We start from the raw sequence: 24,366 nt of genomic DNA on the forward strand, positions 1-24,366 counted from the left end.
CTTTCTTTGTGTCATATTTTAAATATAAAGTCCTACAGCCCTAAGGATGGGTAATTCAGTAATCGTCGTATTAATTTTTCCCTCTCATCTCTCATGAACTTCACAGCACACATCTGAACTCTGGCGTTTGCTTCAAATGCCCAGCCCCTAATAGAGAGCATACAAGTCAAGCGGATTTGTAATGTGTTCATCCATTTGTCACATGGTCCTTAATATAGTTCCTTGAGTGTGCTCAGAACCATCGGGTGTGGTTCCTAATTTAGCCTCCTGACAGTCACGTGTTTCTGTGATTAAAAACAGCTAAACAGGAATTTTGCAACTTAACTGCTGTTCTGGACTAAAAATATAGAGCTAATCATTCCAAGGCATGTCAAAAAGATATTCCATATGACGTTACATATATGACTTGATGGTCCCCTTTTTTGATTTGCTTCCACATCTCCTTTACTGTATATTGCAAGTCAACCCGCTTTGTACCAGAAAGCTAGATTTCCTGTACCCAGGTTTGGCAGAACCCAGGTGGAGATCTATTTGAAACTTCGCCCTGTGGAACGCTCTTCCTTGTCCCCAGATTCATCCACCTGTCTCTGGCAGATCATTCCACTCCTTAGAGCTGAATTTTAGAAAGTCACAGTCAGGAGCAAATATCCCAATATTGGTTCCCTTCCTCTGAATTCTATCTCTGCTATTTAGCAATTTGAGGAGAGCATCCTTGATGGGAAAACACTAGTCTATAGTTGTAAGGAGAAAGAGCTGACTTAGATTTGGACTCCCTGACATGCCAGGATTACACCAGCATCCCTTACCTCATTTTAACTACATGGCAGCTCTGGAAGGTCATTATGGGTTGTGATCATTTCATATTATTTGTTTAAAATGTGTTACCACGGTACAATTAGCATACAAAAATCTACACACAAATATATTTTGACAAGTCTGACATGTTCATACACCTGGTAAATCAAGACTGTCAACAAATCCATCACCCCCAAAAGTTTTCCCCTACATCTTGGTGACCCCTCCTCCACCCCGCCTGTCCTTGTTATCCCCAAGTAACCAATGATCTTTCTAGAACTCTATATTAGCTTGAATTTTCTAGACTTTTATGTGCATAGACATGTGCAGTATGTACTACTTTTTTCTCTAGCATCTCTCCTTCAGCACTATTTTGAGATTCATCAGTGCTGTGGTGTGATTCAGTAATAAATTCTCTATTACTGCTGAGCAGTATTTCACAGTATAGATATACTGCAGTTTATTTATTTATTCACCTGTAGTGTTTTGCCCAGTTTTTGGCTATTACAACTAAAGCTGCAGATTTTTGTACAGACATATGCTTTTAGTTCTATTGGGTACAAACACAGGAGTTGAATGGCTGGATCGTATGGTAGGCATATGTTTAACTTTTTAAGAAACTGGCAAAATAATTTCCAAAAAGATTGTACACTTTTACATTCCCTAGTTTATGTGTATGAGAGTTCCAGTTCCTCCAAATCCTCACTGACCTGTAGTAAAGTCAATCGTTTTTTTTAATTTTACGCGTTTTAATATGTGTGTTGTATGACTGTGGTGTTATTTTGCATTTCCCTTAATGAGCAATGATGTTGAGTCTCTTTCCATGTGTTCGTTTGCCATTCATATATTCTTTGGTAAAGGGTCTGTTCAAATCTTTGACTACTTTTTTCATCTGAGTTGTTTATTTTCTTGAGTTTCGAGAGTTCTTCCTATATTCTGAAGGTAAGTTCTTATCAGATACATAATTTATAAATATCATACTGTCTTAATTACTGCAGCTTTATATACAATGTTGAATTTATGCAGTGTCAGTCCTCCAACTTTGTTCCTTTTCAGAGTTATTTTACCTATTCTAGACCCTCCATACTTCTATATGAATTTTAGAATCAGTTTGTTAATTTCTTAAACTGAAAAAATTTAAATGCCTGTGAGATTTTGACTAGAATTGCCTTAGAGATATAAATCAATTTTCAGGAAATTCACATGATAACAACATATAAACATGATATATCTCTCCACTTATTAGATGTTCTTTAATTTTTGATTTGCTTCCACAACTCTTTTACTGTATATTGTAGAAGTCAAGCCACTTTGTGCCAGAAAGTGGTACAAAGCAAGATTTTAAGAAGCAAGACCCAATTATATGCTGAGAATTTTTTAAAATCTCATCTGGCAACCTCTGCCTTTGAGTGTAACTCAGCCATGTTTTGTAGTTTGTACTATATTGGCCTTGAACATCTCTTGTCATTTCTCATCTCTATTTAATCAGTCTTATCCTATTAAATATTTTTATTTTAATATCCAATTGTTCATTGATGATAGAATTGTAGAAATATAGTTGGTTTTGTACAATTGATTGCTCTTGCATCCATAAGCCTTGCCAAACTCCCTTTTTAATTCCAGTAGCAACTCAGTCGATTCTATCAGATTTTCTACAGACATGATCATGTCATCTGCAAAAAAAAAAAAAAAAATAGTTTTTCTTCTTAGTTTATCATCTGGATGTCTTTTATTTCTTTCTCTTGCCTTATCACACTGTCTAGGATCTCCAGTACAATGCTGAGTAGAAGTGATAATAGTACACATCTTTGTTATCTCCCTGCAGTAAAGCACTCATTCTTTCATAAGTATGATGTTCACTGTAGGTTTCTCATGGACACCCTTTATCAGGTTGAGAAAGTTTCTTTCTTTCTTTTTTTATTTTTATTTATTTATCTTTTTTTTTTTGAGACAGGGTCTCATTCTGTCGTCCAGACTGGAGTGCAGTGGTGCAATCTCAACTGACCACAACCTCCGCCTCCTAGGTTCAAGCAATTCTCCTGCCTCAGCCTCCCAAGTAGATGGGATTACGGGCACCAGCCACCACGCCCAGCTAATTTTTGTATTTTCAGTAGAGAAGGGGTTTCACCATGTTGGTGAGGCTAATCTCAATCTTCTGACCTCAAGTGATCTGCCAGCTTTGGCATCCCAAAGTGCTGGGACTACAGGGGTGAACCACCATGCCCAGTCAAGAAAGTTTCTTTCTATACTAATTTACTGAGGGTTTTATTAGGAATTATTTGAATTTTGTCAATTGCTTTTCTATTGAGATGTTAATTTTTTTTTCATTTTTAGTTTGGCAATAAGATAAATTACACTGATTAATTTTTTATTGTTAATTAACCTTGCATTCTTGGGATAAACTCCACTTGGGCATGATGTGTTATTCTGCTTATATATTGTTGAATTCAGTTTGCTAAAATTATGTTTAGAATTTTTGTATCCATATTCTTGAGGGATATTGGCCTGTACTTTTCTTATTATGTATTTATCTTGTTTAATTTATAAAATGAATTTAAAAGTATTCCTTTCTCTTCAATTTTCTGAGTGTATCTTAAAATAGCACTTCTTTCTCCTTAAATATTTGGTAGAATTTATTGGTAGTGCCATTAGAGTTTTCTTTGTGGCAAGTTTTTAATTACAAATTCAATTTCTTTAATAAAAATAGGGGACTCATAATTCTCAGCAAACTGACACAAGAACAGAAAATCAAACACCTCATGTTCTCACTCATAGGTAGATGTTGAACAATGAGAACACATGGACACAGGGAGGGGAACATCACACACTGGGGTCTGTTGGGGGAGGCTAGGGGAGGGACAGCGGGGGGAGGGGAGGTCCGGGAGGGATAACATGGGGAGAAATGCCAGATATAGTATGGGTGATGGGGGAATGGAGGCAGAAAACCACACTGGCATGTATGTACCTATGCAACAATCCTGCATGATCTGCACATGTACCCCAGAACCTAAAGTACAATAAAAAAAAAAAAAAAGAAAAAAATATAAGGACTCATGTTATCTATTTACTCCTGAGGTTTGGGATTTGGTAGTTTGTGTTTTCAGTTTGTGCATTTACCTAAATTTTTGAATGTATTCAACAGGACACATTAGCATCAAATTTTTCTTAATATTTTCTTATTTTAACATCTTTAGAATCTGTAGTAATGTCATGTCTATTTTTTGATAGTTGTAATATGTATCTTCTTTCTTCTTTCCTAATCAGTTTGGCTAAAGGTTTATTATTTATATAAATTTTATGGATTGTGTCAAAATTTTTTATTTCACTGTTTTTTAATTGTTTTTCATTTTCTATTTCCTTGATTTCTGCTCAGATCTTTATATGCCCTTTATTATGCTTACTTTGGGTTTTATTTTCTCTTCTTTTTCTAGTTTCTTAAGATGAACATTGGAATTATTAATTTGAGAACTTTCTTCTTTTCTCAAAGAGAATTTACTGTTGTAAATTTCCCCCGCAGTATTAATTTAGCAGTGATTTTTGATATATTGCATTTCAATTTTTATGCAATTCAGATTACTTTATAATTTCACTGTTGATTTCTTCTTTGAGTCTTGGGTAAAAGGGTATCATTTAGTTTCCAGTATTTGGTGATTATCCCCTGATCTTTCCAGTAATTGAATTCCATTACCAGAGAACATATTTCTATTAACTCTTTAAAATTTATTAAGATATGTTTTATGGCTCTGAATATCTTAGTAAATGTTCCTTGTGTGCTTGAAAAGACTATGTAATACACTATTGTTGGGTGGAGTGTTCTATAAATATCAATTAGATTATATTGGTTGATACTATTGTATAAACCTTCTATATTCTTAATAATGTGTTGTTGACTTGTTCTATCAATTCTTGGAAGAGGGCTATTCAAATGTGAAATTATAATTGTGAATTTGCCTACTTCTCCTTGAGATTTTATCACATGTTGCTTCATGTACATTAAAGATCTGTTTATTAGCTACACAAACAGTTTGGATTTTTATGTTTTATTGATGGGTTGACTCCTTTATTATTTTAACATGATTTTCTTCATCCCTGATAATATTCTCTTCTGTGAAATAATCTTGTCTCGTATTAACATAACCACTCCTTCTTTCTTTTAATTAGTGTTAGCATGGTGTATATTTTTCCGTTCTTTTACTTTTATCCTATCTGTGTCTATATTTATGTATGTCTTGTAGGCAGCATATAGTTTGGTCTTGCTTTTTGAAATTTCATCTGACAATCTCCGTCTTTGAGTGTTTAGGCTATTTACCTTTCATGTGATTATTAGTATGGGTAGGTTTAAGTATATCATCTGGTTATAACTCTTTGTTTTATTATTTTAGTGATTGATTTAGGATTGATACCACACATCTTTTAACTTAGTGTAATATTATACCACTTCAGGTGTAATACAAGAACCTTATGATAATATATTTTCATTTACACCCTCCCAGGTTTGTACTACTGCTGTCATCTATTTTACTTTTACATATGCAATAAATTTCACACCTCATTGTTATAAATTTCACACCACATTGTTCTCATTTTTAAACAGTCAACTATCCTTTTAAATGATTTGAATAAAAAGAAAAAAATATGCATTTATCCACAGAGTTATCATTTCTGGTGTTCTTCATTCCTTTGTATAATTCCATATTTTCATGTGGTATTTTTGTCCTTCTCCCTAAAGGATTTTAACATTTTAACATTTTTAACATTAATAATTATCATTTACAATTTCAACATTTCTTATAGTATGTCAGTGTCAGCTGATGAATTTTTTCAGTTTTTGTATGTCAGAAAAAAATCTTCACCTTTGTTTTTGAAATATATTGTTGCTAGTTATATAATTCTAGTTTGACAGCTTTGTTCTTTCAGTACTTTAAAGATATTACTCCTTTAATAAAGATATTAATTACTCTGTTTTCTTGCTTGTATTGTCTCTGACCATAAATCATCTCTCGTCCTTCATCTCTCGTCCTTAACTTTGTTCTTCTGTAAGCAGTGTGTTTTTTAAGGGGCTTCTTTTCAGATTTTCTCTTATCAACGGTTGTCAGCAATTTGATTATGTGTATTGATATAGTTGTAGTTGTTGTTTTCATTTTTTAATACATGAGGTTTACTGAGCATCTCAGATCTGTATGTCTACAGTTTTACCAAACTTAGAAATTTTCTGACCATTATTTATCCAAATATTTTTTGTCTGCTCCCTGTCCTCTCTTTTGGAGACTCCAATTACATACATATTGAGCTACTTTAAGTAGTCCCACAGTCCACTGAGGCTCTGTACAATTTTTTTAAATTCTCTTTTCTCTGCTTCTCATTTTAGTCTCTATTGGTAATTTCAGAAGAATTTATCTTTTCTTTTGCCTAAATTTGTCTAAATTGCCGTTTTAAAAATATACTCATTCTAATGTATTTTTCATCTCACATATTGTAGTTTTCATCTCTAGAATTCAAATTTTAATCTGTTCTTGTAACTTCCATGTCTCTTCTTAAAAATGTAGAACATAATTATAAAAACTGTTTCCATGTATTTTTCTACTCATCCTAACATCTTTCTATTTCTAGGTCAATGATATAGTTCAGTTTGTCCCCCCAAATTGGATATTGAAATGTAATCCCCAGTGTTGGAGATGAGGCCTGGTGGGAAGTGTTTGGGTCATGGGGGTGGATCCCTCATGGCTTGGTGCTGTTCTTGTAATAGTGAGTTCTCATGACGTCTGGTTGTTTAAAAGTGTGTAACACCTCTCCTCCCCACTTTCTCTCTCTTGCTCCTACTCTCTCCATATGAGATGCCTACTCCCCCTTCACCTTCCACCGTGACTATCGTCAGCTTCCTGGGGCCCTCACCAGAAGCCAAGCAGATGCCAGCACCATGCTTCCTGTATAGCCTGCAGAACTGTGAGCCAGATAAGCCTCATTTCTTCATAAGTCTCAGTCTCAGGTATTTCTTTATAGCAATACAAGAATGGCGTAATACAGTCAGGTTGAATAGACTGATTCTTTTTCTCCTTATTATGAGTTATATTTCCCTGCCTCTTTGAATGTCTGGTGACTTTTGGTTGGATGCCAGGCATTGTTTATCTTCTTGGGTGCTGGATTTTTTTACTCCTATGCCTATTATTGAGCTTTGCTCTGGGATGCCCTTCTTAAATATAGTTTAATCCTTTTTCGTGTTTCTTTTAAAATATGTTAAATGGGGCTGGAAAAGTGTTTAGTCTAGGACTAATTGTTCTCTATAACCGTGGCAAAACCCTTCTCTGTACTCTACCCAGATCTCTGTGAATCTTGAAGTCTTCTAGTCTGGCTGTAGGAACAGGCGCTATTCCTCGCCATTTGTAAGTGCCAAGCACTATAACCTCTCACATTTAAGGGTGGTTCTTTCCCTGTCTTTAAGTAGCTTCCTGATACTCATGCACTAATCAGTACACAGCCCCTATCTAGAGAGTTAATCAAATATATTTATAAATTGTTCATACATTTGCCACATGCTCCTTAATATAGTTCCTTGAGTGTGCTCAGAACCACTGGGTGTGGTTCCCAAATAAGATAGCCTCATGACAAGCTGTCCCATGTTTCTGAGATAAAAACAGTCACATAGGAATTTTGAATCTTAACTATTGTTCTGAACTAAAAATATAGAACTAATCATTATAAAACATACCAAAAAAGTATGCTAAATTACTGCATATTGACTTTATGGACGTTTTATTTTTCAGATGCACAATTCAAAATCAAACCAAAAAGGAATTCTTTTGGGAACAATTTTAAGCACCCAGCTGAATGAGAAATAAAATATTTCTAAATGGCCTAGGTCTGTTATTTAAAGTGCTTACTTTAAAGAGACGGTCTCTACTTTAAGTCATATCCCGGTCCCTTTCCCCACCAAGAAGTGATATTTTCCAGAAAGGAGACAAGAAAAAAAAGCTCATGAAAATTAGTTCACTTCACTTTTACAAGAGACGTGCAAAAACCACATGGGTCAATATATATTCATATTGTACATGAAAACAAATTTTAATAATTCTGTTTTACTTTAATAATCTTAGAACATAGTATTTATCAATAATTGCTTGCTGAATAAATTAATAAGTTTCAGTGAAAAGTTCCCTTCACTTGAATTTTGGTCAGGTTCTAAGCTATATGGGAATTACAGACATGTTGAAAAATCATGGGTTTACCTAAGATTAAACCTCAACTATTGGCCAGTTTTTAAAGGATTGTTGTTGTTGTTGTTGTTTAAAAAAAAAAGCACCAAATAAAATTCATGACTACAAAAATAACTTTTATTATTCATACTACAATATTTGCTATTTCTATTTTAATTATCCTATAAGCTGAGCTTTTGGTATTTGAAAAAATATATACAACCCAAGTGTCTATTAAAATCAGTTGACTAGGACATAAAACAACTGATTGAGATGCAATTTGGCCATTTCAAGGTACTGATTCTTCTGAAACACATTTAGGACAACATGGAGTACACAATGGGGCCAAAACACAGAAATCTGCTATTGGGCTCACGGATATGGACTACAGGTGACTAGAGCGTATTTTCAGGCAGGTAAATTTCTCCACTTCAACAGAAAGCATTGTTAAATCAATACAACTCTTCTATCCAATAATCTATATTTTAAAAGAAATAAGCATTTTGCATCTGGAACAAAATGCATTCTCTGAAATGAAAACAGTAGAATTCAGCCTGCTTGCATAGGAAATATGCCAAGAGGAAGAAAGAGAAAGCATGCATTAGGCACAGTGGAGTCACTATAAAATTTTAAGTTGCTTCTTTGAAGCAAATAATCAGAAGAAATGCCCTGATTTCTAATTTTGTGCCCACTTACCAAAGAGTCATTCATTACCCTCATCTATCTCCAGATGGCACTTCAGATGCTAGGTGAATGGAAGTATCATGGAAATATTTAGGCTTTACCCAACCAGTGTCAGTCATGAAGTATATCCTACAGGATGGTGAGTTTCTTTGCTTGCCAAGATGCCCTGCTGTGAATACTGCTCTAATTCAATTTGCTGTTATTTCCTAAGTCAAATTTAAGATCATAAGACTCTTCGGAGAAAATCCTAAAGACCATCCATCACACTTCATCAGTTCTACTTATTCTGTAAATGCACCTAAACATGTCTACTCTTTAAACATGGGATAGTGAGGGCAAACCCTAGAGAGTAGGAATCTATGGTACCCTCACAACTAGGAAAGGAAATCAAAGCAAGCCACAAGGAATCCAGAGACAGATTAATTACACATTTGTCATTCGGTGAAGATGAGCGAAACGAAAGGTTTCATCTCTCTAACCTAGATGTACAATTTCATTTTTCTGACATTAAAGCTATGACTATATATTAGATGTCCATTAAAATTCCAGTGAGATGGATTCAATGGGAGGAGCTGAGGCATTTCCAAGCTTCATCAGTCCTTTCAGCCCAGTCAGGGATATCTCCACTGAGCGCTCATACCCTTGAAAGTCATCACAAATCTACAACTGAAAAACTTGGAATTCCATTTCGTTTTCCCTTGACTTTTCCCAAGGAGGGGAGGTCAGGGAACAGGCTGGCCTACATTCTGCTTGTTCCAAAAGAAACTCATTTTCTTCCAAGCAGTGGCTCATCTACCGAAACCATCTGTGTCATCAAATTTGAGGACGCTCTTTCAATGCCATCCTACGTAAACCAATAGAACTTGAATAGGGTTGCTTCAAACTGAGCTCTTACATATTAAGGTAAATTAAATACGTAGTTGAAGAAGAGCAAAGTTCAGGAAAAATTGCCAAGGTGTCCTAATGTGCTTTGGATGTGGGCATCCCAGTCCTACAGTTTCTTGAGCAGGTGTCATGTGTCTATAGATTCACCGACATAGAACCCAGTTTGGTGTTGTTTAAGTAACAAGATCGGAATGTTGTCTTATTTTTTACTACTATATCCCAGCCCTGTTTCATTTTATATAGCAGTTTCTCAATACAAGTTTATTGAAAGAATGAACTGGATATTTTAAAGATTATATTTTGCCTCTTTTATTTTCCTATGTTTTAATTATTTTTACACTGCAGATTTTGCCTGTGGCATGAGGTAAATGTGAGAGGGATAAATAAAATAAGTAATGTTAATAAAAACATGTGGGGCACAATGGCTCATGTTTGCAATTTGGGGAGACTAAGGCCGGCAGATCGCTTGAGCCCAGGAGTTTGAGACCAGCCTGGCCAACATGGTGAAACCCCGTCTCTACAAAAAAAAAAAATTAACCGGGTGTGGCGGTGCATGCCTGTAATTCCAGCTACTCAGGATGCTGAGGTGGGAGAAGCCCTTGAGCCTGGGAGATGGAAGCTGCAGTGAGTCGAGATCGTACCACTGCACTCCAGCCTGGGTGACAGAATGAGACCCTGCCTCAAAACATCAAATTAAAGCAAAAATGAGTAGGATAATCTTCCTCTGGAAAGAAACCAAGAGCAACACAAGAGCATTCTGAGCAAGGCCACAGGTGAGCCCAGGGCAAACGAGCTGATCTGACGCAAAGACTGTGGTTCTGATCATCTCCCCATGCCCCCACACAAGGCGTAGGAAACCCTGCAAGACCAAAGCTGGTCCATCAGCCAGCACTTTCCACCTCAGGCTTTTTACATCTGACATTAGGCTCAGACACAGTTATCTGGGAAACATCAGTCAAAGGTAGAATGAGCCCAAATTCACCAGGGACACATACAGAACGCCAGAGAATCTATAGCTCTCTTCTCCGTAACCCTTCTCGCCCTTTGCATTTCACCATAATCATCACAATCCTGGAACGTCATAAGTCCGGATTGCGTGCAGCTTGCTTTCCACAGCTCCCAGCACCTTCCTTATCCCAGGATTCATCACAGTGCACCATGATGTCTATTTGTCTAAACTCCATGTGCCACCTGTGACGTGTCTCCAGCTCCACATAATAAAATGAAGGAAGGAGGGAAGGGAATGAGAAGGAAAATAAGCAGGCAGGCAAGAGGGTGGACGAGTGTGGTCAACCACAGAGCAAGGGGACATCTGGAGGATTGCTTCCCTCTGAAACAGGAGTTGTGATTCTAATGTCTTCACAGCCTAGGAAGAGCCCTCTTATTAGTAAGTGGTAAAAAACAGAAAGCTCACCAGGTCGCGATGCTGTGCCTGTGCATGCAATAGGAGCCAGACACAACAGCCAGGAGGAACTTACAGAATATTTTGCAACATCGTAAGGAGAAAGCCTGCATGAGTGTTTCCAAAAATAAGTTTCTCCAAGCTGGGCCATGAACATTGTCAATAATGCCTGCCCTTCCCCTGTGCGAGGAGGGCAGCCCCGGTTGTTCAGCTCTGAACGCTCTCATACGCAACTTTTTATTTTAACTCCTTAGCTCCTGGTATCAGATTTTCCTAAGACAACTAATAACAATGGGAATCATAACCAAAACAGCATAGCTAGAAGGACTTTCATCAGGTGACAGAAAAAAAAAATAGCAAGGGTCAGTTACAAGCACAAAGGCTATTCAGATATCCAGTTATGCCTACAAATTTTGTAATTAAAATTAAAAATTTAAAAACTTTTTCCAATATGTAAGCTGGAATATGGTTGAAGAATAACGAGAATTTAAGTAAGAATTTTCTTTTCCTATTAACCCAAACAGCAAAGAGGCCTCGTAAGTGGCTGACCGAAGAGCCAGATGTCTGCCTAGCAATCTGGTGACTAAGCTGGTGGAGAATACACATCAAGAATATTCATTTTCAATTTATTCCAAAAGAAAATTATCAAGGTGTCTATTTCTTATTTCTACATGTTCCTCTCTGATGAAGAAAGGCTACATCAAAATTTTTTTCTAAAGACCTAAGAGCAACAATGAGGCACGCTGCAAGTGAAAGTACAAATCACACTTTGAGACATTTATTCACACATTTGTGACCAAACCGTCTGTTGCCAGGGTCCGTGCTACAAACCTGAAGCCCTGAATTCTGGACTGTGTGCTAAAGAATAGACACAATTTATTGTTATAATTCCTTCCCATTCTGCTTTTAAGAATAAAATATAAATTTTAAAATGTGAAATGTCTATGGATACATGTGGGTATCATAGATCACGTAGACCACATGAATACACACGTACATTTGAGAGGGGCTCGGTGGCTAATATTTCTTTCAAATTCATCTGGCATACTCCCCCACCCCCACCATTTCACTGCTTTTTCGTGCAAGTGACCACAAACAGTGGATCTAAATTTGGTACATTTCAAGGTCAAGTGATGCAGCAAACAGAATCTGAGCTCAAACAATATGCCTTTGTCCATTCACCCATCCACGTAAATGTGCACACACACTTAGCTTCACCTGCTCCAAGTTCATAAATCTTCATCCCAGAACATTACTTGCTTCTTCATCGAACGCTCACAGAAAGAAGACATCTGGATATGTTTGTTCCTTCCCTTCCATCCCCCATAACCCTCACCCCCCTCAACACACAGCACAGCTGTTAAGAGCAAGGAGAATATGCTTTTTAAATTCCATTGGCTCAGGTAGGCACAGAATCTGAAGCAGCTCCAAAATGGACATTAAGTAAAAAAATACCAGTTTTCAAAAGTCTGTAATTATGTATTTACACAAATTACATAATCCTGTATGTATTTACATACAATTACAGATTATCAAGTAAATAACACAAGGTTGTAGTGTTAATGTGATGAAATAGAATCAAAACACCGGAAGGAAGTCACTTGTTTATCTACAAAACAGGACCTGGCAGGGCAGGTTCCCCAGCACTGACCTGGCATGTCCTTCAACACTGCTTGGGGACATTCGCATGACAGATGGGAAGGCTGTTCAGTCCATGCTCGGTAAGTCTTTGACCATGGTGCAAGTGTTGGCACCAAAAAGACAATGGTTTGGCTATCTGAGCATCTGTGAAACCGGAACCCCCATTCCACAATGGCTCAGGGCTGCCATTCACTGGACTTTGGGTCTCTTGAGACAAGACCTGGATGCAAACCCATGAGCTGGGGATCACTCACTCTACTGCCCAACAGACAATACCCACACTGAAAACCTGAGCCATCCATTCTCCCAGAATGCCTATTTACATAAATTGCATGAGTCAATATTTATTTATTTACAGACCATTACAGTTTATTGTATCAATTGCCAAAAGCATATAACAGTTTGGTTTTCTTAAAAAAAAAAAAAACATAGGTGTTTGTGACTAGTCAGACGCTTGAAGAAGAAAATGTCGGTAGCTTAAGTCGGAAATATATAAGCAAATTCTCCTAAAAAAAAAAGGTACCAAAACAAAGTTAACTCCAAAAGTAGACATTAAAGTAGCATTTTCTAGGAATGCATGAAGATTTTAGTCTTTTTCGCAATTTTCTTTTTTTTCGGTTGATCATCTAAGGTCTCATGCTACTTTAAGACTACTTTTAGCAGTGGCCTAAAATCAATTTTTTCAGTGCTAAATAGTATACCTATGACATCCTAGAAACTTGATTCTTTCCTGTGGTCAAATGTTTAATATTTTTATCCAAAAAAAATGCCTTTTGGAAAAACAAAGCCTGAATATGTGCACATTTTAGCAGCAGCAAAGGGTTAAATAATAAATAAGAATACTACTTCTTGGGACTAAATGCAGTTTCTGTTTAGAAAGGGGAAAAAAAAGAAAATAAATGAAGAGGACATTCTGAGCTTTATCATAAATCAACTATTTTACATTGCTTCTGTCCCCTTCCCCCAAAATATCTCTTAATTCCAAATATTAGGCTTAGATTTTCCTTAATGCATATCAGCAGGAGGGCATTGCCATGTACTCCAACTTGGACCACAGAAAGGCAAGACATTGTCACGACAATAAGTCATGCGCTTCTAGCTCATGACAGCTGTCACTCACCAGTGACACACTTTTTATTTTTCATAGAGAATGTGCATCAGAGCAAAACAGTTTGAATATTAAATTTTTAAATTAGTTCCATAAATCCCAACACGTTTAAACTGTCACTCTCCACTTCTCAACACCACCGGCTAGAAAGTGTCATATGTAGATGAGAATTTGTTATAAATTCCTTTTTTCTTAAATATTGCTTTAAGAATTTGGCTTTTTTCTCCTTAGTATATAGTAAGAAATAGTCTCGCTTGCCCAAGGGCAAGTTCCAAAATTATTGCTACTAAAGAAATATGTATTCTTATGCTTTTCAGCATAAAATGTTACAAAAGCCTTGTAAAAGATATTCTACATAGTAACATCCCCTCTAAAAAAATTGAGTGTTTGTGGAGACCATTTTAAAAAACAAAACACAGTCAACAAATATAATACTTTCCCCCTCATTGTCATTATTGATAACGATTTATTAGTTTCATTTTGCAAGTTTTACTAAGGGTGCTATTACCTTGTAATTATGACAGTTCATACTGAAACCCATTTGCTCTAAAAGATGTTACAATGACCCCTATGATACTTCTATAATTTCATATTTGATAGTCAAGTGAACCAAAAAAAAGTTTACAAGTATGATCCTGTTAATGTGATTCTTATGTCTTTAAAAAAAAATAGTCTGTGCTACATCCTTTTTTTTTTCCTTTTTTAAGAATTCTAAATCAATACAATGTTTGATGTTAACACTGTCATTCTGGAGATCAGCTAAAATAAAAGCATAGTTATCATTTAGCTTTGGTATATTCTGCGATAGATTTAAACAAGTAAGACATATACCAACCCTCATATTTTCCAACCATGAAGTTACAATAGTGGAGTCACTTATGAGAGAGGAAATATTACAGACACAGAATCAAAGTTTGAGACCCAGTTTATCTTTAATCCTCTGGGATAAGCTATGAAACAAGCAGTCTGAAGAGTGAATACTCAGTGTCATGAGCGATGTGCATAAGTTTACAATAATACGGGCACAAAAGAGATTGTCGCCTTTAGTACATCAGGGTCATTAGAATTTCTCATATCCATGCACCGTTATATCTACTTGCATGAATTTACCACAGGTTCATAGCGGACTTTGCCATTTAATGCTTACAGAGCCTAAAGCTTCCAAAATGCCTATCTGGCCTGTACATATTTCATTAAAAATAAACTCTATATAATAAATAAATATATAAAATAAATAAAATGTTGCCTTTGGAATTTCTATAAATAAATTTAGTTTTTTTGTTTTTTTGTTTTTTTGTTTTTTGTTTTTTGTTTTTTTACTAAGAGGTCTTTGCTTTAAGTTCACTGGGATGATACCAGTGAGAATTAACTGAAAAAGTCTTTTAAGTAAGACTGCACCCTCGCGCAGGCCACCAGCCAGAATCCTGATGAGTCGAAGTATGGCAGCTGTGCTGATACAGGATGAAGTACAACTGATCAGAAATGTAAAAGCGTGTCTATTTCCAGCATGCATCAGGCCGCAGTCCTCTTGCTCTCGCTCCGCCCGTATCTCCCGCTACTCACACACACACACACACACACACACACACACACACGCTCTCCTAGCGCTCGCTCTCTCTCTCCTCTTCTCTCATGATAAATCAAGCAAGTGGCCCTAGGCGGTCCTCCAGGAGGAGGAGCCTTTAAGTGCAGAACAAAATCAGCATGTTCCCATCCAAGCCTCCATCATACATTATGCATGCGACAAAGTTTGGCAACAGTGGAGCTGATGTGATGACACAGCTAATCAATAAGAACCCACCGCGTGAAACCTTTATAGTGGTTACTTTTTTAAGGGCTCAAGTGAAGAAATTGTCTTTGTCAACTTTGGCTTAGAATATCCTTATATAGTTCAGGTACTTTGTCGGGGTCCACTGGTCTAGGTAAAAAATGTGTGAATTTCTGGTGCCGTTTAGTCCTAGTCCCTTCTCGCGGAGTCCCATCTTTATTTAACGCCACATAGTATCGCCTTCCAGTGTCCACGTGCTTATATATGTTTGATGAGTAGGTATTATACCAGTTTTCTTCAAACTGTTCTCTGAATACACACTCTTGGGTTAGTTTTTCCTGTAAAAAGAAAAAGAGGGAGAATATTAGGAAAAATAGCTAACACATTCTGGGCTCAATACGTAGCTGATGGATAAGTGCAGCAAACCACCTTGGCACACGTTTACCTATTTAACAAACTGCACATCCTGCACATGTACCCCAGAACTAAAAACTAAAATTAAAATTTTTTAAAAGGGAAATAAACATTGCAACATTAGCTACTTTCAATATTAAAAGTAACATTTCATTGCTACACCATATAACCTCCATGAGAAAATACTGATGTTTTAGCCCATTTTAACCATTTTAATGCATTTTGCAAAAACTGCCTAACCTTATAAATTTAACTACATTCTAATTTCTAACTCATAATGGTTAAAGCGCAAAAGAGTCTACATGTTTTCTAGTTGAACAGTTGCACATACCAATCATTTACATGAGTCAAATGCAAACAACAACTAACGTGATAGGTTTTTCCCACTTTTCCTAGAGCGTCCATGTGGCGACCATGCTGGGGGGGAGAGCCTGTGGCTGTGCCAAGGCTCAGATAATGGCTTTGTCTTTAACACCAGTATATTTTGTATAAAGTACTTGCTGCAGAGACCAACATTAGCAATATGACCAGTGATGTCGGAGATTTTCTGCCCTTTTAGCAGCAGCATTTACTTACTACTCTCTAAGACTGGTTCTTAAACTTCATTCAGTGTGTGGCAGATTCACCTGCGAAGCCTTTTCAAGATGCAGCTTTCTGAGCCCCAACCCTTTAAAACTCTGATTCAGCAGTTCTCAAAATATGCATTTTTAACAGGCCCGTGGGAGAATTCTAAATGCAGAATTCTAATTTTCAATCTACATTTTAAAACATAATGCTTCTATGATGACCAAGTGAGTCTTCTTGAACCCGAAGTAAAAACGAATATTCTGGCCTTCCTTTTCCTTGAATGTAGATAGGAGAAGAGACCCCTAACTAAAAAAGCTACATTCTCAGTTTCACAGATCCCAAGAAGAAACGTGCCCTGAACCAGATCAGAAGGCTCTGCATCTTCCTAGAAGGACTGCACCTCCTCTCCACTTGAGCTTTATGAAAGCTGGGGTCCAGCTGAACCTCACAACCTGGGGCTCCTGGGGCTACAATACTCATGGGCAGTAACAAACAAAAATAACCCACACACACCACATCCCAAAGCCATGAACACACCCTAGGCAAAAATGTGTGCATCGAAGCCGGCCCCTGGAGAAATAAAGCGACAGGACTTACTGGCCTTTTTCCTCTTCTCACCGCTCAACTGAAACTTTTAAAATCAATGTATTTTGTGTTTAAAACAGTAAACACTATAATAACTTGTTAGAAGTAGTTTCTTTTCTCTTACCTACCTGGCACCTTATATAAATAAGAACACAAATAAGCAAACACAGATAAGGGCGTTCGTTTCTGTCATTCAGACCCAGGGGACAGAGAGTAAACTTTATATGTCACCACAATACAGACGTTCTCTTTTCATGTACAGAGTTAAGGACAATTTAATACAATGAATTCGTAGATACCAGTTGGGTAGGATCCATCATCCCCAACTCCTTGCAGAGTAAGTCAGAAGAGCAAAGGAGTGGACAAAGGGAGAGAATTTGACAAAATCGATCGATAGTCTGTCGTGAGGCCACCTTTTCTATATCCTTCCCTAATTCAAAGGCTTAAACCACACTCAAGAGCTCATGAGGGCTGGCACTTCCTGACAGGTGTTCTTCTATGTGTCCGGAAGCACTGAGTAGGTTTTTAACAAAACACTATCACACGGGACAAATTTTGCCAAGTGGGCTGAAATGGGGGAAAGCGGAAAGGAAAAACCATACATCAGGCAAAAACGAAAAGGATGGGAAAACTTCAGACTTCTGGTGCTGGGTTCATAAGGACAGAATGAATTGCAGAAACCAAGCTTCACCCCAAACTGAACTGCTCCCCTCTGAGGGTGTCCGGGAGAAGCAACTCTACCCCACAGGAGGGGCGCACAGGAGAGAGGCACTCCTGTACCCTCCTCTGCATGTGGGCCCAGAGGGGTGCTCTTCTGGGGAAACTCAACCTCCTCCTAGGCTGAGGAGATCAGGCTGAATGTGTGACTGTGACTTCTGTCTCATCTCTATTGAAACTCATGGAAGTTTAAGTGTGTTGAAGACATTAATGGCTATTTTAGTACTGCTTCCACTTGCATAATAGTCTCCTCACAGGCGAGATCATTCCTAGCTAAAAATAGCTGGTTTCAGTTTGCTGTAATTAAGTGAAATTTCTAAACAAATTATGTGCATTTATTTTATCATTAATAAAACAGACCAAAAGATGGGATTGGATGAGCCTTTAGTTCTAGAAGGGACAAAAAAAAAACTAATTCAAAGTAAGCTGTCTTTTTTGCAGCAGGAAATCACATCACCTACAAACACTATGAAATTAAACTTTATTTTAAAAACGTAGAACACTTCCTCCCCCTTTTTGAGCAATGAGTGAGGTGCTTGCTACCTTATATTTCCTCTGCATACCCAGCACACCCATAGCACAATGGTTTTTCTTGGATCAGAAATAGATAAAAATCCTGGCAGAATATAATGAGTTTATGTGACAGGAAAGCCTGACTTTGGAGTCAGAAGCCTGGTCCTATCCCAGCTTCACCTGTCACTAGCTGCAGGGCTTTACAACTGGTTCTCTCACCTCTCCAAGTCTCAGGAACCTCATCTTTAAAACAGGTGAGTGATAAGTGTCTTGAGACAGGGTTGTGACAGAGATCCAGTCACAGAACAGCACTGAACATGGGGGAAGCTCCCAGTCAACAACAGTGTTCTTAATACCATGTTAACATCTTAACATCTTAGAACCTGGTACCAGTACCATGCTGTTTTGATTACTGTAGCCTTGTAATATAGTTTGAAGTCCAGCAGTGTGATGCCTCCAGCTTTGACCAAAACAGAGACATAGACCAATGGAACAGAACAGAGACCCCAGAAGAAACACCACACATCTACAACCATCTGATCTTTGACAAACCCAACAAAAACAAGCAATGGAGAAAGGACTCCATGTTTAATAAACGGTGTTGGGAAAACTGGCTAGCAATGTGCAGAAAGCAGAAACTGGACCCCTACCTGTCACCTTACACTAAAATTAACTCCAGATGGATCAAATATTTAAACATAAAACCTAACACCATAAAAACACTAGAAGAAAATGGACATAGGCATAGGCAAGGACTTCATGACTAAAACACAAAAAGCAATGGCAATAAAATCCAAGATAGACAAATGGGATCTAATTAAACTCCACAGCTTCTACACAGCAAAAGAAACCATCATTAGAGTGAATCAGCAACCCACAGAATGGGAAAAAATTTTTGCAATCTACCCATCTGACAAAGGGCTGATATCCAGAATCTACAAAGAACTAAAACAGATATACAAGAAAAAAGCAAACAACCCCATTCAAAAGTGGGCAAAGGATATGAACAGACACTTTTCAAAAGAGGACATATATGAGGCCAACAAACATGAATAAATGCTCATCATCACTGGCCATTACAGAAATGCAAATCAAAACCACACTGAGATATCATCTCACGCCAGTTAGAATGGCGATCATTTAAAAATTGGGAGACAACAGATGCTGGAGAGGATGTGGAGAAACAGGAACACTCTTACACAGTTGGTGGCAGTGTAAATTAGTTCAACCATTGTGGAAGACAGTGTGGCGATTTCTCAAGGATCTAGAAACAGAAATTCCATTTAACCCAGCAGTGCCATTACTGGGTATATATCCAAAGGATTATAAATCGTTCTACTATAAAGACACATGCACACATATGTTCACTGCAGCCCTGTGTACAATAGCAAAGACCTGGAACCAACCCAAATGCCCATCAATGATAGGCTGGACAAAGAAAATGTGGCACATATACACCATGGAATACTACATAGCCATTAAAAACGATGAGTTTGTGTCCTTTGTAGGGACTTGGATGAATCTGGAAACCATCATTCTCAGCAAACTGACACAAGAACAGAAAGCCAAACACCACATGTCCTCACTCATAGGTGGGTGTTGAACAGTGAGAACATGTGGACTCAGGGAGGGGAGCATCACACACAGGGGACAGTTGGGGGGGTAGGGGAGAGACAGCAGGCGGTGGGGAGTGAGGTGAGGGGGGGGAGGGCTAACATGGAGAGGAATGCCAGATATAGTATGCACCTAAAATAAAATAAATAACTAAATAAAAATTAAAATTAAAAAAAAGAACCTGAATACACATTAGAAAACAGCAAATGCAACTTTTCCAGTTAAATACATGGGACAGCAAGGCCCAGACGTGAAGCAATTTGCACCTGGTCCGTGCCACAGGATCTTGTTATTATGTAATGAAGCCATCAGAGCAAGAACTTCCCAGGAGCCCTAGCACAGCCACCACTCTTGGGACCAGGCCCTTCCATTTTTCACTCTTCACTGACGAGGCAGTATGATGCCCACAGCACCACTCTTCCAGTGACACTTGTGCCATTTCTCTCGGAGAAGGTGCTGGGGAGGGTCGCAGAAGTAAAGGCTATGCTCAGCAATTCAGTAAAGCAACTCTTCTCAGAGTCCTATGTGTCCCTCTACTTCAAAAGGTAATTTTTTAATAATTCTATTCATTTTCAGGAGGACTAGCTGGAGAGGGGAGGAAAATAGCAATCACGAACAAAATTCCACAGTGGTAGAGGTATCACTAAGAATAAAACGTGAAATAGTTTTCAGTGCTTAAGGAAAGATTCTCATTTTATACTTTTTAAAGAATATGAAAAATCCCCTTTTTAGAAAAGTAAATATACTAAGAAATTGAACTGATCTTTTCACTGCCAGTTAACACTGCCCTATTTCCCTAGCAGGCTATTCCAGCACCGTTCACACACACATAACTTAGAAAATAAAGCGAATTATTCAATTTAAACAGTATAATTGGCCAGGCACAGTGGTTCATGCCTATAAACCCAGCACTTTGGGAGGCCCAGGCAGAAAGATCACTTGAGGCCAGGGGTTCAAGACCAGCCTGGGAAACACAGTGAGACCCCATCTTTACAAAACATAAAAAATTAGCTTGGCATGGTGGTGCACAGCTGTAGTCCAAGCTACGCAGGAGTCTAAGGCAGGGAGATCACTTGACTCGAGGCTGCAGTGAGCCATGATTGTGACACTGCCCTACAGCCTGGGCAACAGAGTGAGGCCCTGTCTCTAAAAACCAAAAAAAAACAAACAAAAGAAAAACAGTATAATCTATAGCCAGCATTTTTCGTGATGGCTGAGTCCAATTCCAGTTGTCTCATATACAAGGGGGTTATATAACTTCATTTAACAAGTTAAATGAGATTGTGCAAACATGACATTGCAAAATCACTGGTACATTTCAGCTCCTGCAACCTCACCAATTAGGCCACACAGATCAGCTTAGATACCTTAAAAATCAAAATTATCATGAAAAGCTAAAGACTGTGTTACTCGTCTAAATCATACATATGTGTTTAAATAATTTCTTCCTCTTATTGGGGATTATGCCAATGTGTGATTTTTATTTTAGAGTAGCAAGATTTACAGAACTAATCTCTTTATGATCACACTTCAGTACTTAGTGATACGATATTTAGTCGAGGTGAAAATATTTATGTTATATATTTCTACTCCAAAATTATTTTTCTAAATAAAACATAAGTCAATAAATGCAAATTTGGATAGCAAAAAAATATTAACTTACATTCTTATATAAATCTGGGAATAAAGGGAAGGGGTGGGGGAGGGAGTGTCTGCCTTCAAATAAACTATACACTCTAGAATTATAGAACTCAGATGTTTTAAAACTCACCACATGTTTCTAATGCAGACAGTTTATAGAGTATTCCACTATAAAGTGATCAATTCTTGTTTTATTGTATTTCCATGTTTTAATTTTTTTTTAGATTATTTAACTATAGCTGTTTATGGCATACCTATCTTTGAACCGTTGGATTATATCACTAGGCTTGGGTGGAGAATGTGGATTTGATTCAAAAGTCTACTAAAGTCCATGCTTTGGAACAAAATCTGGTGACTGTTAGCAACTATGGAAACGTCTTTTCATTTTTTATCATCAAATTCCAAGCAGTGGGAAAAACTGAAATTAAAACTTCAAAACTCTTACCAATCCCATTAAAACCAAAGTATGAGATAATAATGTGAAAATTATAGTACAGCCCAGAGAATGCTTCGGAATGTTATAATACATGAACTTATACAGACACTATTTTAAAATATTAGACAATTTGAAAATGTGTAATCCACGTGGGTAACATTATGCTGGATTCGTATCTCTGCCCACTTAAAAAATGAAGTCAGAGTTGTTTCAAAAGTCAAGACTTAGTTATTATTGAAAACGTATAGACTTCTGCCATGCTGTTATTTTAAAACATAATTTCCATATTAACAAACATATGGTGTCGCTTTGTCCACATGGTTGCATTTATTCTACTCAATGGGCCACTTAGACTACTTGCTGCTATGTTATAAACTACCACAGCATGTCAACTTATGATCAGCAACTGTACAGACACTGGCTTCACTGCAGAGGTCCCGAACATGTCATAAGTTAATGATTTCAGTGTAATCGTTCCTTCTCATATCTATGTTTATTACAGTCATGATATTTAAACCTCCCTTAACCACAATTACTCTATTCATGCAGATGTACTCTTCCTCATTAATAATCTAGCAGTAAAGCCTTAATGAGAGTTATTGCAAGTATCAGGGTGATTAAATATAATGACTAAAGGACCATTAATAAGAAGCCAGGTCTTTCCACTCTACTCTCATGGGAGAAGTCCCCAAGTAGACAGAAAGCAACAAACACAGAGAGATTAGGCAAGAGGGCACTCTTATTTTATCGGAAGCTCCGACCCAGACCCTACCAAACGTGGCTCACCTTAAGCCCCATTTTCCAAAACCTCTAAATTCCCCAGTATTCCAGATGGGCCTGCTTTTATATCCACATTTCTGGCCACCAAAATTGCCACCAGAATTATGGGAACAATTCAATCAGTTGTGTCTGGTCCGCATAAACAAAATGAACCAAGTAGGTGGACCATTTTTCATTTTGTCTCATCAAAGTATACAGGAAACTAAGAATTCCCAAATTCTCTCCACTCTTCCTCCACCTAAAATAAAAAAGGAAAAAGGAAACAGAAAAGACCTTTGCCCAGAAGCTGCTTACGTCATTATTTGGGAACTCAGCGATAGGGGTCCCAGTCTGAATCTAATCACATATACACAAAAATACACACACACACACACATACACACACACGTGCACAAACACACACGCACATCTTCAGTGCGGCATGCTCACCAACCAAGTGGTACTTGGTCTGCTGCTAAGGACAGAACCTGCCAAATGTACCACAGGACAAACTAGACCATTGAGAGATCTTCCTTGGAAGCTGCCTATAAAAATGAATGTTTGTTTAGCAAATAATATTAGCTCATAAACTTTTAACACATGTTCAGAGGTGTATTCCCACAGGGAAAAGAAAGTCTTGCTCAGAGAAGAACAGAATTCAAACTTTCAAAGTTCAATATTTACTTTGAGAAGTATTTTTGCTTGTGTTAATGTTTAGCCAATGTACATTTAATCGCTCCATAAACAAACCTATAGGAAAAATTCATTGAATTTCAAATCTTATACCAAGTTGAAAAAAAAATCACATGTAACATTTTTCCCCTACAGACTAGTATCTGGTAAGAGTAGTAATGTAATTCAATGACCACTTAAAATGCACATCGAAGATACACAAAAACTGAAAACACTTCAAATTAAATATTACTCAGTAAAAACTGAGAGTAGAGTGCCCTTGAAGGATCAGAAAGGCAGGCAACGGAGAAGAAACAGAAAGCTAAAAGGCTGAGAGGTAAAATTGCAGAAACAAGGATTCGAGAAAGGCGTTGTACAAAGACAGCTGACTCCATCTACCTTGTTTCCATGATAATCATGGGAGATACTGGAGGGGGCGGAATTTTTTTAATGTACCAGACCTTCTATGATAGAGAAAGCAGACTAAATTCATCACGATTTTTAGAAATAAAAGGACAGAAAGTGACAGATTAACAAATATAATGGCAGTATATGCTCAAAGACAAATTTTGAAGAGTAAAAGATGCGCAGAATGTCCCTGGTAGAGGCACGCTGACCTTCTAGGAAAGCACACACATAATCCAGTAACTGTGGATGAGTCGATTAACAGTCCCAGGGCTCCATTTTCTCCTCCGTAAAAATGAAGAAATTGGACTAAGATTCTAAGGTCGCTTTAAGTCTAAGATTCTAGTGATTCAGTTTGGGAAACACCAAAACCAAAGTCATTCACAGTAACTCTGGAAGGGTGTATTGAACAGGAAATGAAAAAAAAAAAAAAGGCTGCAGTGCAGTTGGAAAATAGAGAAATAAACCCAATGAAATGGGCTGTATCACTTTCCCACTGCAGGGGGAGTGGGGAGAGGATGGGAAACACAGACTGAGCTCAGCTTCCAGAAACCAGCAGAGAATGAGATGC

At 37.5% G+C, this 24,366-nt stretch overlaps 1 protein-coding gene across 1 annotated transcript in view; it reads right to left on the reverse strand.

Annotated features, from left to right (window-relative positions):
* Positions 1 to 14,137: 14,137 nt before the first annotated feature.
* FGF9 (fibroblast growth factor 9) overlaps positions 14,138 to 24,366 on the reverse strand; it is a 32,894-nt gene continuing 22,665 nt past the window's right edge. The window contains exon 3 of the mRNA XM_017548166.2: positions 14,138 to 15,811. Within this exon, the coding sequence (XP_017403655.1) occupies positions 15,566 to 15,811 (246 nt within the window). The 3' untranslated portion in view covers positions 14,138 to 15,565. The remainder of the gene's footprint in view (positions 15,812 to 24,366) is intronic.

This window comes from Cebus imitator, unplaced genomic scaffold (assembly GCF_001604975.1).
Source record: "Cebus imitator isolate Cc_AM_T3 unplaced genomic scaffold, Cebus_imitator-1.0 Scaffold204, whole genome shotgun sequence".
Lineage (NCBI taxonomy): Eukaryota > Metazoa > Chordata > Mammalia > Primates > Cebidae > Cebus > Cebus imitator.